Below are 12,899 nucleotides of genomic sequence, written 5' to 3' on the forward strand. Positions count from 1 at the left end.
TGCGTTATTTCCATCTGGAAGATGTGTGAATATGCCCCCAGGATGGTCACATCTCACTGCTTCCTGTATATTATAGAAAATGTACTGCACATCATCCTAGTGACTGCTGACTGTGCTCTCCTCAGGTGGCTTGGGCTCTACTCACCACCATTCTGGGACATCCCCTTTGCCAACAACCTCAGTTGTGCTTTTCCACTAAAGACTACTGACTAGGCATGCCCCCAGGTTTATTCTTTTTTTCCTGTTTTGACCAAGTCTCCCCTTTGATTCTGACCCACATCGGTCTGGGCTCAGAGCCTGGGCTGAGATCCTTGCTTTCCTGTCCTTAGGACCTTCTCTGACCCCTTTTCTTCCTAGATCATCTGGACCTCTTAGCTTTGTGCAGTCTTCTGCCTGGCTTCCTCTCTTGTCTTGTACTGGGGACATTATGAGGAAGAACACCCTACAGGCTGGATGACAGGTTCAGATGTCCCAGAGTGTTCCTTGCTTCTCATTCTCACTCAGCTAACTGTGGTCTTATCTGCCTTCACCTTCTTTGATTTTCATACCATTTTAAGTCCCATGTCCTAAATACTAGCCCAAGCCCTAGGAATTGTAAGGAAACCACAGACACCCTTTCCTTGAAATTTTCTCTGCTGAAGTCTTAAATTCAAAGCCTTGGGTTTTAGTCATCTTCCCTGTGGAATTCTGGGAACTATCCCCTCCCCAGGCTGTGATGGATGGAGAACCCATACAGGGTGATCAGGTGATGGGGGAGGGAAGGCTGAAAGATAACAGGACTCACCATCCCCAATCTCCAGGATTTACAATCGTGGTTAGAAGAATGTTGCTATCTCTGCAAAGGCTTTTAATTAAAGCATGAATGGTGAAAGATTGCAGGGTGAATGGATAGTGAGCATCAGGCCAGACTGATTCTGTCAGACACATTTATGGATAGAAGTATGGAAGGGCTATCAGAGGGAGTCAGAAGTAAAATTCCAAAGTCTAGGACTATATTGTACCAAGACTTACTAGGAATGAAAGGTGAGTAAGGCACAACTCTTCCTAAGAACGTCTAGCAGAGGCAACAAGACACTGCCTCTGTTGGTAGTTGTGATACCAGTCTCACCATTAAAAATAGAACCAGCCCTTGGTTCTCTAGGATTCAACCAACCTCAGACCGAAAGTATCCTGAAGAAAAACAACTGTACTGAACGTGAACAGATTCATTTTTTCTTGTCGTTATTCTCTGAGCAGTACAGAATACCAGCTATTTATATAGCATTTACATTGTGTTAGGTTTTGTAACTTATCTAGAGATGATTCCCAGTATGTTTATGTTATATGAACATATTACAACACCTTTTATAAGTGACTTGAGCATCTGCAGCTGTAGGTATTCTAGAGGGATCCTAGAACCAACCCTCCATGTGTACCAAGAGACTACTCTACCAGAAAATAGAAACAAAGTTTTGAAGTGTGAAGTGGGTTGGGGCTTTGTCTAGGTAAGAATCTGGGAGGCTTGAGGTGAATGGTTAGTTAGAGTTAAAGCAGACAGAATTGTGGGAGAGGCCAGGGGAAGAGACTTGAGAATAAATATGAGAAACTGCTGTTGGGTTTAGGGAAAAATGAGTGGCTCTTTTTTTGCCCAGGACAGCGGAATTCCTGTCTGAAAGAAGAGACAAAAGAAGTGACTGAGTCTTGTTGAAAGGAGCTATGAAGGAAGTTTGGAGAGTTTGAACTTGGGAGTTGGTGAGCAGTTGTCACAATCAAGTTGTCTGTGATTTTATTTGAGGCTAGGGGAGGGCTTTGAATAAATTAAAATGGAAGGATGGGCTAGAGAGGAACAGGGAGTGCTGTCAAGGAGGTGATCCCCTCTGGAGCAAATGTCTACAGCAGGTCTTCTGTGAGAAGGCAGAGTGTACACAGTCCAGGCAGAGGATGGCTGGCACAGAGGTGCTGTCTAAGGCAGGAAGGACTTTACACAGTGTGATCGGAAAGTATCAAAGGCTAAGGCGGCAGTCTGGAGGATAATGGAAGAGGGGAGGATAATGGAAGAGCAGAGGAAGGCGAGGGTGGAGAGAGGCCAGAAAGATCATGGGCCTCATGGTGGGGGTAAGGGTTTGGAGTTCATTCAAAATGGAATTGACAGCCACTGGAAGGTTTTAAAGGACATACTCTGTTTAACTGTTTCAAAAAAGACAACTCTGGATGCTCTCCAGAATGGATCTCAGGGAAATGCCTTAGTCTGTTCAGGCTATTGTAACAAAGTGCCACAGACCGGATGGCTTCTAAACAAGTACAATTTATCTCTCAGTTGTGGAGGCCAGGAAGTCCAAGATCAAGACATAGGCTGATGGGTGTGCAATGAAGGCCCCCTCGGGCTCATTGATGGCTCTCTTCTAGCTGTATCTTCCGCTGGTGGAAGGAGGCTAGTCATCTCTCTGCAGTCTCTTTTAGAAGAACACTAATCCCATACTTGAAGGCTCTGAACGTATGATGTAATCACTTTTCGTGAGATTTCAGCTTATGAATTGGACAGGGGAGGGGGGTCATAACATGAATCAAGAGTAGCATTAGGGACAAGAGGTGGGCAGGTCATTGTGGAAGTTCAGGTGAGAGTGTGAGAAATGGGCATGATTACACATGGGAGGGGTAGGTAACAAGCACATCTAGCTGACCATAGACTGCAAACAATGAGAGCCGGCACATGTACTCGTTCACATATTTATTTATTTATTTTTGCAGTTCTGGGGTTTGTGCTTGAGAGGCAAGTGTTCTACCACTTGAGCCATGTCCCCCAGCCCAGAAGTGGGCACATTTAATTTTGGTGATCTATGTGATATTGCTGAATTTTTTCAGTGCTTTTATAACTAATACCATTATAATTAAATTATCAAATTATTTATTCTGTAGCATTCTGGTCAAAATGAAATATGACATAAAACACTACCCTAATGAAACATTTGAGTTAAGAAGCTTTTGACATCTAACTAAAACTTAATAGAATCTGACTGACCTATAGGTATACAAAATTGAGATTTCTTCACAATGCAAAACAATTTTTTCTGAATATTTTGTACTCTTTATACCCTGAGTTTCAGTTTCCCCACCTGTAAAATAAGGATTGTAGCTGAGTTGTTTTAAGAACTAATGGCACAGAGGTTCCAATGGAGAAGAAATTTGCAAAACACTACTGCAGTTAATATCACTCCTGAAGAAATACGTCAATAGAAGAGAGATCTTTTGATAGTGTGGTAATTGGCACTAAATAAAATTATTTCATTTTTCCCAACCTCTTATTTTGAAGAAAAAATATTAAGAAATTAAAGATAACAAATATTCTGATACACATTCTTTTTCCATAGCCTTTCTGTTTATTGCTAATCCATTTCTCTGACTCATAAGAATCCTTTTTTTGCTGATGAGGAAGCTAATTTCTAAGGAAATTGATTGAGATGCTCAAGGTCACCAACTGAGTCTTTGTTAAATATGAGACTAGTATCTGAATAAAGTTTGGGAAAAGTAAGTGATTTTGTTTAGAGCCAGCTACCATACTACAAAAAAAAATGTTTTCCAATTGAGATATTTCTTCAAGGGTCATATTAACAAGCAGTCAGATTATTCCCACTTAAGATTCGTGTGTGTTTTCCTGCTATGGATTACTTGAGAGAAACAATTTTCAAGTGTACTCTTCTACAATGTGTTAGTTTTCTTTCACCATTTTTCCTTTAGACTTTCACACCATTGTACCAAATGACAGAAACATAGTACTGGCTATTTTAAACCTAGTTTTGGTAGTGTAGTACATACTCAAGTTCTGAGCACTTTTTTTAAGTTGTAGACAAAAAGTTTAGTAGGGAATTGGGGCTACAATAAAGCTCAGCAATAGAGTTCTTGCTTGGTATTCATAAGACCACAGTTGCCAGCACCAAACCCGTCCCCTACCAAAAAAGTCTAATAAAGCCATCTGCTGGGCATAGTGTGGCAAGCTTTTGTTGTTGTTAGTTTTCTTTGTTTTGTTTTATTTTGTTTTTATGGCACTAGCAATTGAACTCAGGGCCTCATGCGTGCTAGGCAAGTACTCTACCACTTGAGGTGGATCCCCCAGGTATCCCCCCCTTTTTTTATATTTGTTTTTGAGACAGGGTCTCACTACCTTTCTGTCCAGGCTGGCCTCCAATTTGAGGTCCTCCTGCCTCCACCTCCTGAGTATTTGTGATTACAAAGATGCACCACCATGCCTGGCTTCTAGTGAGTCTTGATCATCTACAATGACATATTTGTTCATATTTCCTTATAAGCAAACTTACCAGGTATATTTTTCTTTTCTCGGGAAAAAAATAGTAATGAGATTCATGCTCAAACACTTGGGAGAAAAAAATAAACTAACTGTGACAAGATACAAGTCTCCAGAATGATAGTTATTGCAAAGTGTGAGCAGATGGGAAACGGGCTGTGTCAAACATGGAGAGACATATCTCCCATGTGCAAAGGACACCATGGGATCTTGAGAACGTATCTTGCATGTATCTTCCTGTTGGCACTCCCTTCATCTCTAGTAATAGCTCATTAGCATTTCTTCTGTGGTTCTCTTTTTTCTTAACACATCTTGAACTTTTAAACCTTTAAGTAACTTAAAAATTCTAAATGTGTGAAATTCTTTGATTAAGGAAATGAATGCCCACAAGTACATACAATTTTTGAAACATTTTTATACTGTCCTTTTAAATTTTGTGGTCAGAGATCCTTGTTTGACATTACACATCAAAGACATTCTAATTTCCGAAAGATTATGTCAACACCAAAGATCAGAAATTTCTTGTAAACAACCACTTTCAACTTAGAACCTTATTGATAATTTCATTTGACCTTTTCACTTCAAATCAAATAGTGTGACTGAGTCTTCTTTTTACTAATTTTTTTAAATGATCTGCTTACTGGTGTGGTGGTATACCTTTAATTCCAGCTACTTGGGAGTAGTTGAGATCCTTGAAGTAGAAGGATCTCAAGTTTCAGGCCAGCCAAGACCACAGAGCAAGACCCTGTCTCAAAAAAACCAAACAAAAAACATGAAAGACAAAGGGTTCTTCCTTTTCTCATCTTTTAGCACTTTTTTCTTGTCCCTCATTCTCAGATTGTACTGAAATCATTTCATTTGTACTCACATTGACTAGAGTTTGAGATGTGGAAATAGTTGCTGAGGTGATGGGTATAAATGTGGTTATATTTTGATACTGTGAAATAATCCAGCAGAGTGCTTTTAATGTTTAACAAAAACAGTAATTTTGTTTTTCTTCCCCTAAAGACTTAAGTAGATCTAGTCTTGATAATTTTCTACTTAGGCATTCCTTGTCTAGTTCAGGTAAAATTGCAAGTAATTCCTGTTTGTTTGAGCAGGATGGTTGGAGAGAGTATTTTGTTTTTGAGAGAGATGACCAGTACGGTTCACTTTGGTATTTCCTTTGTGGTATTCTTGACAACAACATTTATAGAGAGCATTTTTCTTTAGTATTGTGTGTCATTACATCATTCAATAGTATTGTGGCTTTTCATTGTATTTGAAGTTAGAGGTGCCTATCTTTTCAAGGCAGCTTTATGTTGAAAAAACTATTATTGGGAGTGACATACACTAGGAGAAACTTCACCAGGAGAAAATAGGGTAATACATCTTCTATTGCAAATTACCCTGACCCAGTTTTTAAAATGTAGGTAAGGAGACAGAACACCCCAATTTTACTAATAAAACTTAACTAGCTTTCATGGGCTGTGCACATGTGAATGAAATGCCATTATAGTGTGTGGGTAATTTACTAATTTTTCACCACACAAGTACCTTATTACTTCATTCCTCTTATTAAAACAAAAAGTACAAATGAGGCAAATTCTCCACACTTCAGGAGGTACACCCATCCTGCATAAAAATCAGAGTTATTGTGTGCAATTACTGTGGCTGAAAATGTTCAGTGTTTTCAGAAGAAAGCCTGTCCAGTGTTTCTAAATTTTCTTTGCTTAACTCAGGTTTCCCCAGGCCAAGGAAGAATTGAACTCCCCAAGGTTGAAGAAGAGACTCACAGGTCATGATTATGGCCTATGGTAGAACAGGAGGGAGGTGAAGGTTGTAGTTTGGAGTTGAGGTGGAAATGAAGGTTATTGGCCAAGGAGACACTTAGGATCACTTGAATGAGGTTAAGTCATAGAAACTTAGCTGGACCTTGTTATTAGGAGCATTCCTAATTCAGACTCAGTATAAAGGTTCACGTGTATACATCACATGTTGTCATTACAATCACTGATAAGAAATATTTTTAACTTTTGCATGTATTTAATTCATCCACATAGCTATGTATTTGGTAACCATCATGTGTGCCTACTAAATGTAGGGGTTTCCCACATTATTTCTGAAGCTATTACCCATATTTCACTGCTTAGAAAATTGAAAGTCAGAGATGTAAACAGTCTCTTCTGAGGCCACACAGTACTCGGAAGTGGTGTGGGGTTGGGATCTGTCTTCTAGATAGATTCTTTTCTTGGCAACAGATTGCCTCAGAGAATAAGTTTCTGATATGTATAATTGTTTTGTCTTTGACTCCTTAAATAGCATACAAATTGTAAATTCTCATCCTGATACGATTCTGATTTCTGGGCTTCTTCCCTTTTTGACAGAGACACTGAATGTTTATCCACAGGCACTGAGCAGGCCCTGACTACTCAGAAGGGGCTGTACTTGACCATCGGTTGAATGTCAACTCAGATCTAAGGCCTCACAAGTGTAATGAATAACAGTATAGATCATTGTAAGCTCTTTGGTTCAGTTAGTGGTTTTTTAAAAAGCACAAGGCATTGTTCTCCAAATCCTCATCTTAATCTGCTATTAGTTAAAAAGAGTTGTAACATTCAGGTTTCAAGCTCCTGAGTAGTTTTTTGGGTGTGGTTTTTTTGGGGGGTCAATGAAAACTTTAAGTAAATTAACCTGCCGAGTTTCTTCACTGAGAATCTGCCCTGTTTTTCCCTTTTTCTAGGTCTATTATTAGCAGAAGATTTTTCTGCATAGTTGGCACGCTGTACCTGTATCGGTGTATTACAATGTATGTAACTACACTCCCAGTACCCGGTATGCATTTCAACTGTTCTCCGAAGGTAAACTATTCCTCACTGTCCTTTCCCTTTTGTTTGTTTCTTGTCTTGCCCTGGGGTCCTTTGACTAAGGCTGAAGGTGAAAATTTCTTCTGTCAGGTCCCTCTACCTTCATCTGGGAGCATCAGTAAGAGGTAGGGTCAGGCAGTTGCACCCTTTCCAAAGCCCTCTGGCACCGCCCAGCTGCGTACCTATGTGGTCTGGTTAGTGAGTTGAAAGCTGCTAAGTTTTGAGTGTGGGTGTAGTGCTTTAGTTTCCTGCCAGCCTTTTAAAATATCATCCGCTCCCTTGACACACATCCAGAAGCTTTCTCCGTCTCTTAGACAGAAAGCTCTGTTTCAGATGGTGTTTTTTTCCTTTCTCTTTCTTTCTATTAATCTGTACAGCAGAGCAAAGCAAGAAAAAAGTATTCCTGTCCCTTTACTTTCCTCCACCAATTCAAATAAGACTGCTGTTCTGTGGAGGAACATATGGCCATATGTCTCTACCTTCTCTAGTAGCATAGAAGATTTTTTTTTAAAGCAAACTTTATTCTTACTGTCTCTGCCTTTGCATCAGATTCATAGCACATTCTTTACCCCCTCACCTTTACCTTGGAAGAAATTTTAACTGGGGAGATCGTTAGAACTTTAAGAAATAGCAGAAGATTTAATTTTTTAAATGTTTACATACATTAAAGTTCTTTAATGCCATAAGAGGCTAGTTTCTCTCCTTGATTTTGGTGGAAGAAAATATGTGAGATGTCTTTGGATTATACCTATGTGATGAAATGGGCAGGGGATTTTGGCTCCTTTGTACTTCTTTTTCTTCTCTTCAGAGAGAACTTTGGGAAGGGGGCTGGAAAATTCACTCTGGACTTTTAAAGTAGCGTCTTTATCATAGAAAGCTTTGGATCCTTTAGTGTGTTTGGGCGCTGCAGTCCCCCTTCCTTCCTAGACTTGCAGGTGTACCTACAGAGCAGCTGGTTTCTTGCTTGACTTGTACTGTTGATTCCTGCACACTGCTTCCCAAATTCTGGAGCACCTGTCTTAGAGCATGAATGTCTCCAACGTCTCACTCCTCTCTATCAGCAGTCCCACCTCCCTGCACCCCTCCTCTTGCTGTTTCCTCAGTCCTTCCCAAGAATCCAGCCTCACATCTTTTTCATCTTCCAGGAAAACACCATTACTGGCTTGCAGGTTATAGGACACATCTTGTTATCAGTGAGAGCCCAGTGATGTAGACTCTTGCTGGGGACTTGCTTAATAAGCAGCATGTTCTCAGTAGTGAACTGACAGCTACAACATTCACCTAAGTGTAGTCCAACTCCTTTAAAGACCGTGTTGGGACATTTAGCTGCAAAGGGGTAGGTAAATGTGGATTCTGAATAAGCACTTATACAGGATGGATCCCACACTGAGGGGCCGTGTGATGTAGCCTTTTTTCCTCACTGGTTTTCATGAAGACTTTTGCAGCTCCACCTAGCCGCTGGCAAGCCCACTGTTGATGAGCTGTGGTTACTTATAGTCAGCTCGAGGCATCAGTATATCTAACTGAGATCCTGTGACTAAGAATAGCTTGCACACTTCCTAAGAAAAGACAAGATAACTGCAGGAACTGTGCACAAAAACCAAACACAATTGTGCCACTCATTTTTTATATTGCCAGAAATCCCAACCTGCACCATGATTCTATGGCGGTCTTCTGGAAACTAAAATCTGTGATAAAGTATAAAATATTAGCATTCTTCTATTGTAGAATAAGATTCTTAGAAAAAAAAGAATTCAGAATACTCTTTTTATTCTAAAAATTTCAAATATGTCCCACAGTAGAGACACTGGTAAAAAGAATTCCCATACATCCAATACTCAAATTCATTAATTATCAAGATTTACTTCATTTGGCTCAACTCTCTTTTTGTCGTTCTGATGTGTTTTTACAACAAATCTCAGACAATGTCATTTTACCACTGCATCCTTTAGTATGCATCTATAATCTACGGACATCTTATCTCATAATCATGATTCTGTTTGTTTTCAACAAAATTAATGGAAATTCTTTGATATTGGTAGTTATTGGTTTATGGACTATCCTCTTGTCTTTAAATGTCTTTCTTTTTTAAAACAGTTGGTTTGTATTAATTAGGAATTTTTTTGCTGTGTCTCCTAAGCCTAAATCTGGAGTGGCACTTTATCCCCACCCTGTTTCTGGTGATATTTAGAGATCAAATCACTGGTCCTGTGGAACAGCCCACATTCACGTTCAAGATTTTGAGGTGTCAGATAACTCGCTTCTCTCTCCTCCATATTTCCTTAGAATAGGAAGTTGTTTCTGGGACATGATTAGATTCAGTTTCAACTTTTTTTTGGCAAGAGCAATTCACAGGGACAACAGGCAGATTTCAGAAGCCAGAGAGAAGAGCTGAGAAAAGCCTTGAATGCTTCATAATGCCTTTTGATGGTAGATTGAGCTTAAGAATTCAGTGATCCATTAGAGGCTAGAATGCTACCCTGGCGACTAGTGTCAGAAGAGAGAAAAGGGTTGTACTAGAAAGACCTCGGGTACTACAGAGACCAGTTCTGCCTACTTTAGAGTCATGCTCAGGTTAAGGGAATCAGAATTAAAAGGAACCTTATTTAAAGCCACTGGGTCCAGTATTCTACTTGATATCTGACTGTCATCACTGCCAAATCTTCATCAATTTCTCTCTGAACCATTGCACAGATAGGGAACTTCACAAGCTTAACTAGTGGTGGAAAGCACTGAAGCCAGGGTTAAGAGAGTCTAGTGCAGTCATTTACTAGGTGATGGAGGATGCATTGTATAGGTCATTTGACTTCTTGGAGTCTCAGTTACTTTATTGGCAAAGCAGAGCTAATGATGCTTTCGCTATCTATTGTGAGGGATTGTGAGCGAGTGGAGACAGTATTAAGAGATGGTATATCAGGTGCTATGCAGCAATAAGAGGACTTGGTGATATTATCATGCTTCAACCAGTGAGAACTGATTTAACAATTTGCATTAAGTGCCTGCTGTGTTTTAGGTGCTAAAGTACAAGGATGAACAAGGTAGATAGAGTTTCTTGTTTGTAGAAAACCCTTACAATTCATAGGGTAAGACTTGTACCTTATGTAATATATTTTTTTGTTTTTGTGGTACTGGGATTTGAACTCAGGGCCTACACCTTCAGCCACTCCATCAGCCCTTTTTTATCATTTTTTTTTTTGAGATAGGGTCTCATGAACTATTTCCCTAGGGTAGCCTTCAAACCACGATCCTCCTCATCTCTGCCTCCTAAGTAGCTAGGATTACAGGCATGAGCCACCAGCACCCAGCAATGTGATAAAATTTTTAAGTGCTGCAGTAAGGGCTCAAGTTAAGCCTCTGATCCTAAGGATGGAAAGGAAGAGACAGATTTGATCAATGTTTAAGAAGCTAAATAAGCCAGGTGCCAGTGGCCCACGCCTGTAGTCTTAGCTACTTAGGAGGCAGAGATCCTCCTGGATCTGCAGTTCAAGGCCAGCCAGGCAAATAGTTCTCAAGACCCTATCTCTAAAACACCCAACACAAAAAGGGCCTAGCAGAGTGACTCACGTGATAGAGTACCTGCCTGGCAAGTATGAGGCCCTGAGTTCAAACCCCAGTACCACCACCCCCCCAAAAAAAAAAACCCCAAAAAACAAGCAGCAGCTAAATAATACAATTTAGTAGTAGATTTAATGTAGGGAATGAGGAGAGAGGGGAAAATTTCATTGACAGTTTTACCACTGGGATAAGGAAGGGAGGAAAGTGAAATAATGATTTTGGATTAAAAACATGGAGTGTAAGGTAGTTGTGAGATAGCTATGAGGTGATATCCATGATAGTTAGAAACTTAAATCTAAAGTTGAGGTGAAAATCAGATCTACAAAATAAATATTTGTGATTTATCATCTTCTGGATGGTAGGATGTAGAAAATAGAATGCTTTCAGAATTGAATATTCCATGATTTGAGGTACTATTTAAAGCCTGTCATCACTAAACTTTTAAGGAAAATTGAGCTTTAAGTAGGACTTTCTGTTTAATGTAGTCATATGAACTTAAACTGGATTCTACTATGACATCAGTCCCTATTGCCATACTTAATGCTCTCCTTAATATTGGTGCTCAAAAGGCACAACTTATAAGAAAAATGCGCCAACAAGTATAAAGTAGTAATTATGAAGACTGGTCTTATTGTTCATTCATTTGAGAGCAATGTACTCTTCACAAAAATGTAACAGCTTGAAAATTAATCACCATGAGATGAGATGATCAGATTAGGATACAGAGCAGGCCTCCCATCAGATGTTGCTTCAACAATAAGTTGCCTTGAGGAGACATGGGAAGGGAAGTAGGTATGTCCAGTTCCTGCATTACAAATTTTGGGGAAGCATGTCCTGCATGTGTGCCAGGCCTACACTGAAGGCTGCCAGGTACATGATGTCTTCATTGTCCTGTGTTAACCCCACTACAGCTTTTCTCCAAGGAGCATGTGTTTAATCCCCTAAACAATCTCTTCTCCATCTTGTTACAACTGCTTATGGTTCAGTTAAAACAAAAGGAGGGGGGGTGGAAATGGTTGAGAATTTTTCAATGTTAGATTTTTTAATGGGTTTGATTATGACATTTTCATACATGTATGTAATTTAATTTGATCATATTCAACCCCATAGGTAAGCAAACTCTTAAAAAAAAAATGTGCCATAGTCCCCAAACACACAGACATCCTAATGCTAATATTAGAGAAGAAATAATTTCTACTGTTTTCAATTTCTATTTTAATTATTAGCTGAGTTAATCTAGCAGTGACTAAGCACTAATGTGAAATGCATCTTGGTTCTGGATTTATGGCTTCTGAGGTGAACTTAAACTTAAAAACCATTGAAAAAAGAGAGGTAGTATTGCAGCAAGGTCACTGTGGCTGATACATTGATCTGATGTGGAGTTTTCAACAAAATAAATCTCTTGAACTTTAAAAACATGTTTGTATCTCTGGCCCCAGTGCAGCCCACTTTTGGAAATTTGGGAGGCATCAGAGGCTGGTGGCAGAGTGGAGCAGTAAAATACAGATGGGACCACAGAAAAGCCTCCATTTTCTTCTCTGGCACTGTGGGCTTGTCTCAGTGCATGGACTCTTAAGACCAGAGCTCCGCCTTGAACTTGCTGCTGCACTGTGATGTAGTATTCACCAGCCCAGTGGGTTCCTTTTCTGCCATGAGTCCAGCCTTATAAGCAAAAGACTGTGCACTGGAATTTATAAGCCTTTCTCAGGTAGCAGCTAGAGTATTCAGTTCCTCCACACTGACACATGTGAATATCGTTTAGCTCCTGCCCACCTTCACAGGACTTAACGTCAGAATACAGCTGGTTCCATTATCAAAATAGCTTCACTGTTGTCCTGACAAAATGAGTGGACCGTGTCAGTGCTTGATTTTACCTAAGCTTTTGCTTGCCTCCCAGTTTCCTTTTAGCTCTCATTTTTTCCTATTTTGCACATACAGTTACAGTTTCCAGTAATCTTTTCATTACTCTCCTATTGCTCTCTGTTGCTATTCTCTTTCTTTCTGTAACTTTTTTTTGGTGGAGGTGGGACTGGGGAATTGAACCCAGGGCCTCATGCTTGCTAGGCAAGTGCTCTACACCTCCAGCTTCTTTTTTAGAATAAAAAAGATAGCATTGTCCTAGGGTGGGCCTCATAATACATAAATTTTAAATGACAGATTATTAATTATAAAGGAGCACATGTATGTATTTAACGAGGAGTCCGGCAGACATTCAGGAG

At 39.8% G+C, this 12,899-nt stretch overlaps 1 protein-coding gene across 22 annotated transcripts in view; it reads left to right on the forward strand.

Moving 5' to 3' along the window:
* Sgms1 (sphingomyelin synthase 1) overlaps positions 1-12,899 on the forward strand; it is a 292,465-nt gene that overhangs the window by 267,333 nt on the left and 12,233 nt on the right. For all 22 annotated transcript variants that reach the window (XM_074078860.1, XM_074078858.1, XM_074078859.1 and 19 more), the window contains one exon: positions 7,002-7,119. In XM_074078860.1, coding sequence (XP_073934961.1) covers positions 7,002-7,119 — 118 coding nt within the window. The remainder of the gene's footprint in view (positions 1-7,001; positions 7,120-12,899) is intronic.

The sequence above is a fragment of the Castor canadensis genome, chromosome 7 (genome assembly GCF_047511655.1).
Source record: "Castor canadensis chromosome 7, mCasCan1.hap1v2, whole genome shotgun sequence".
In the NCBI taxonomy this organism is placed as follows: domain Eukaryota; kingdom Metazoa; phylum Chordata; class Mammalia; order Rodentia; family Castoridae; genus Castor; species Castor canadensis.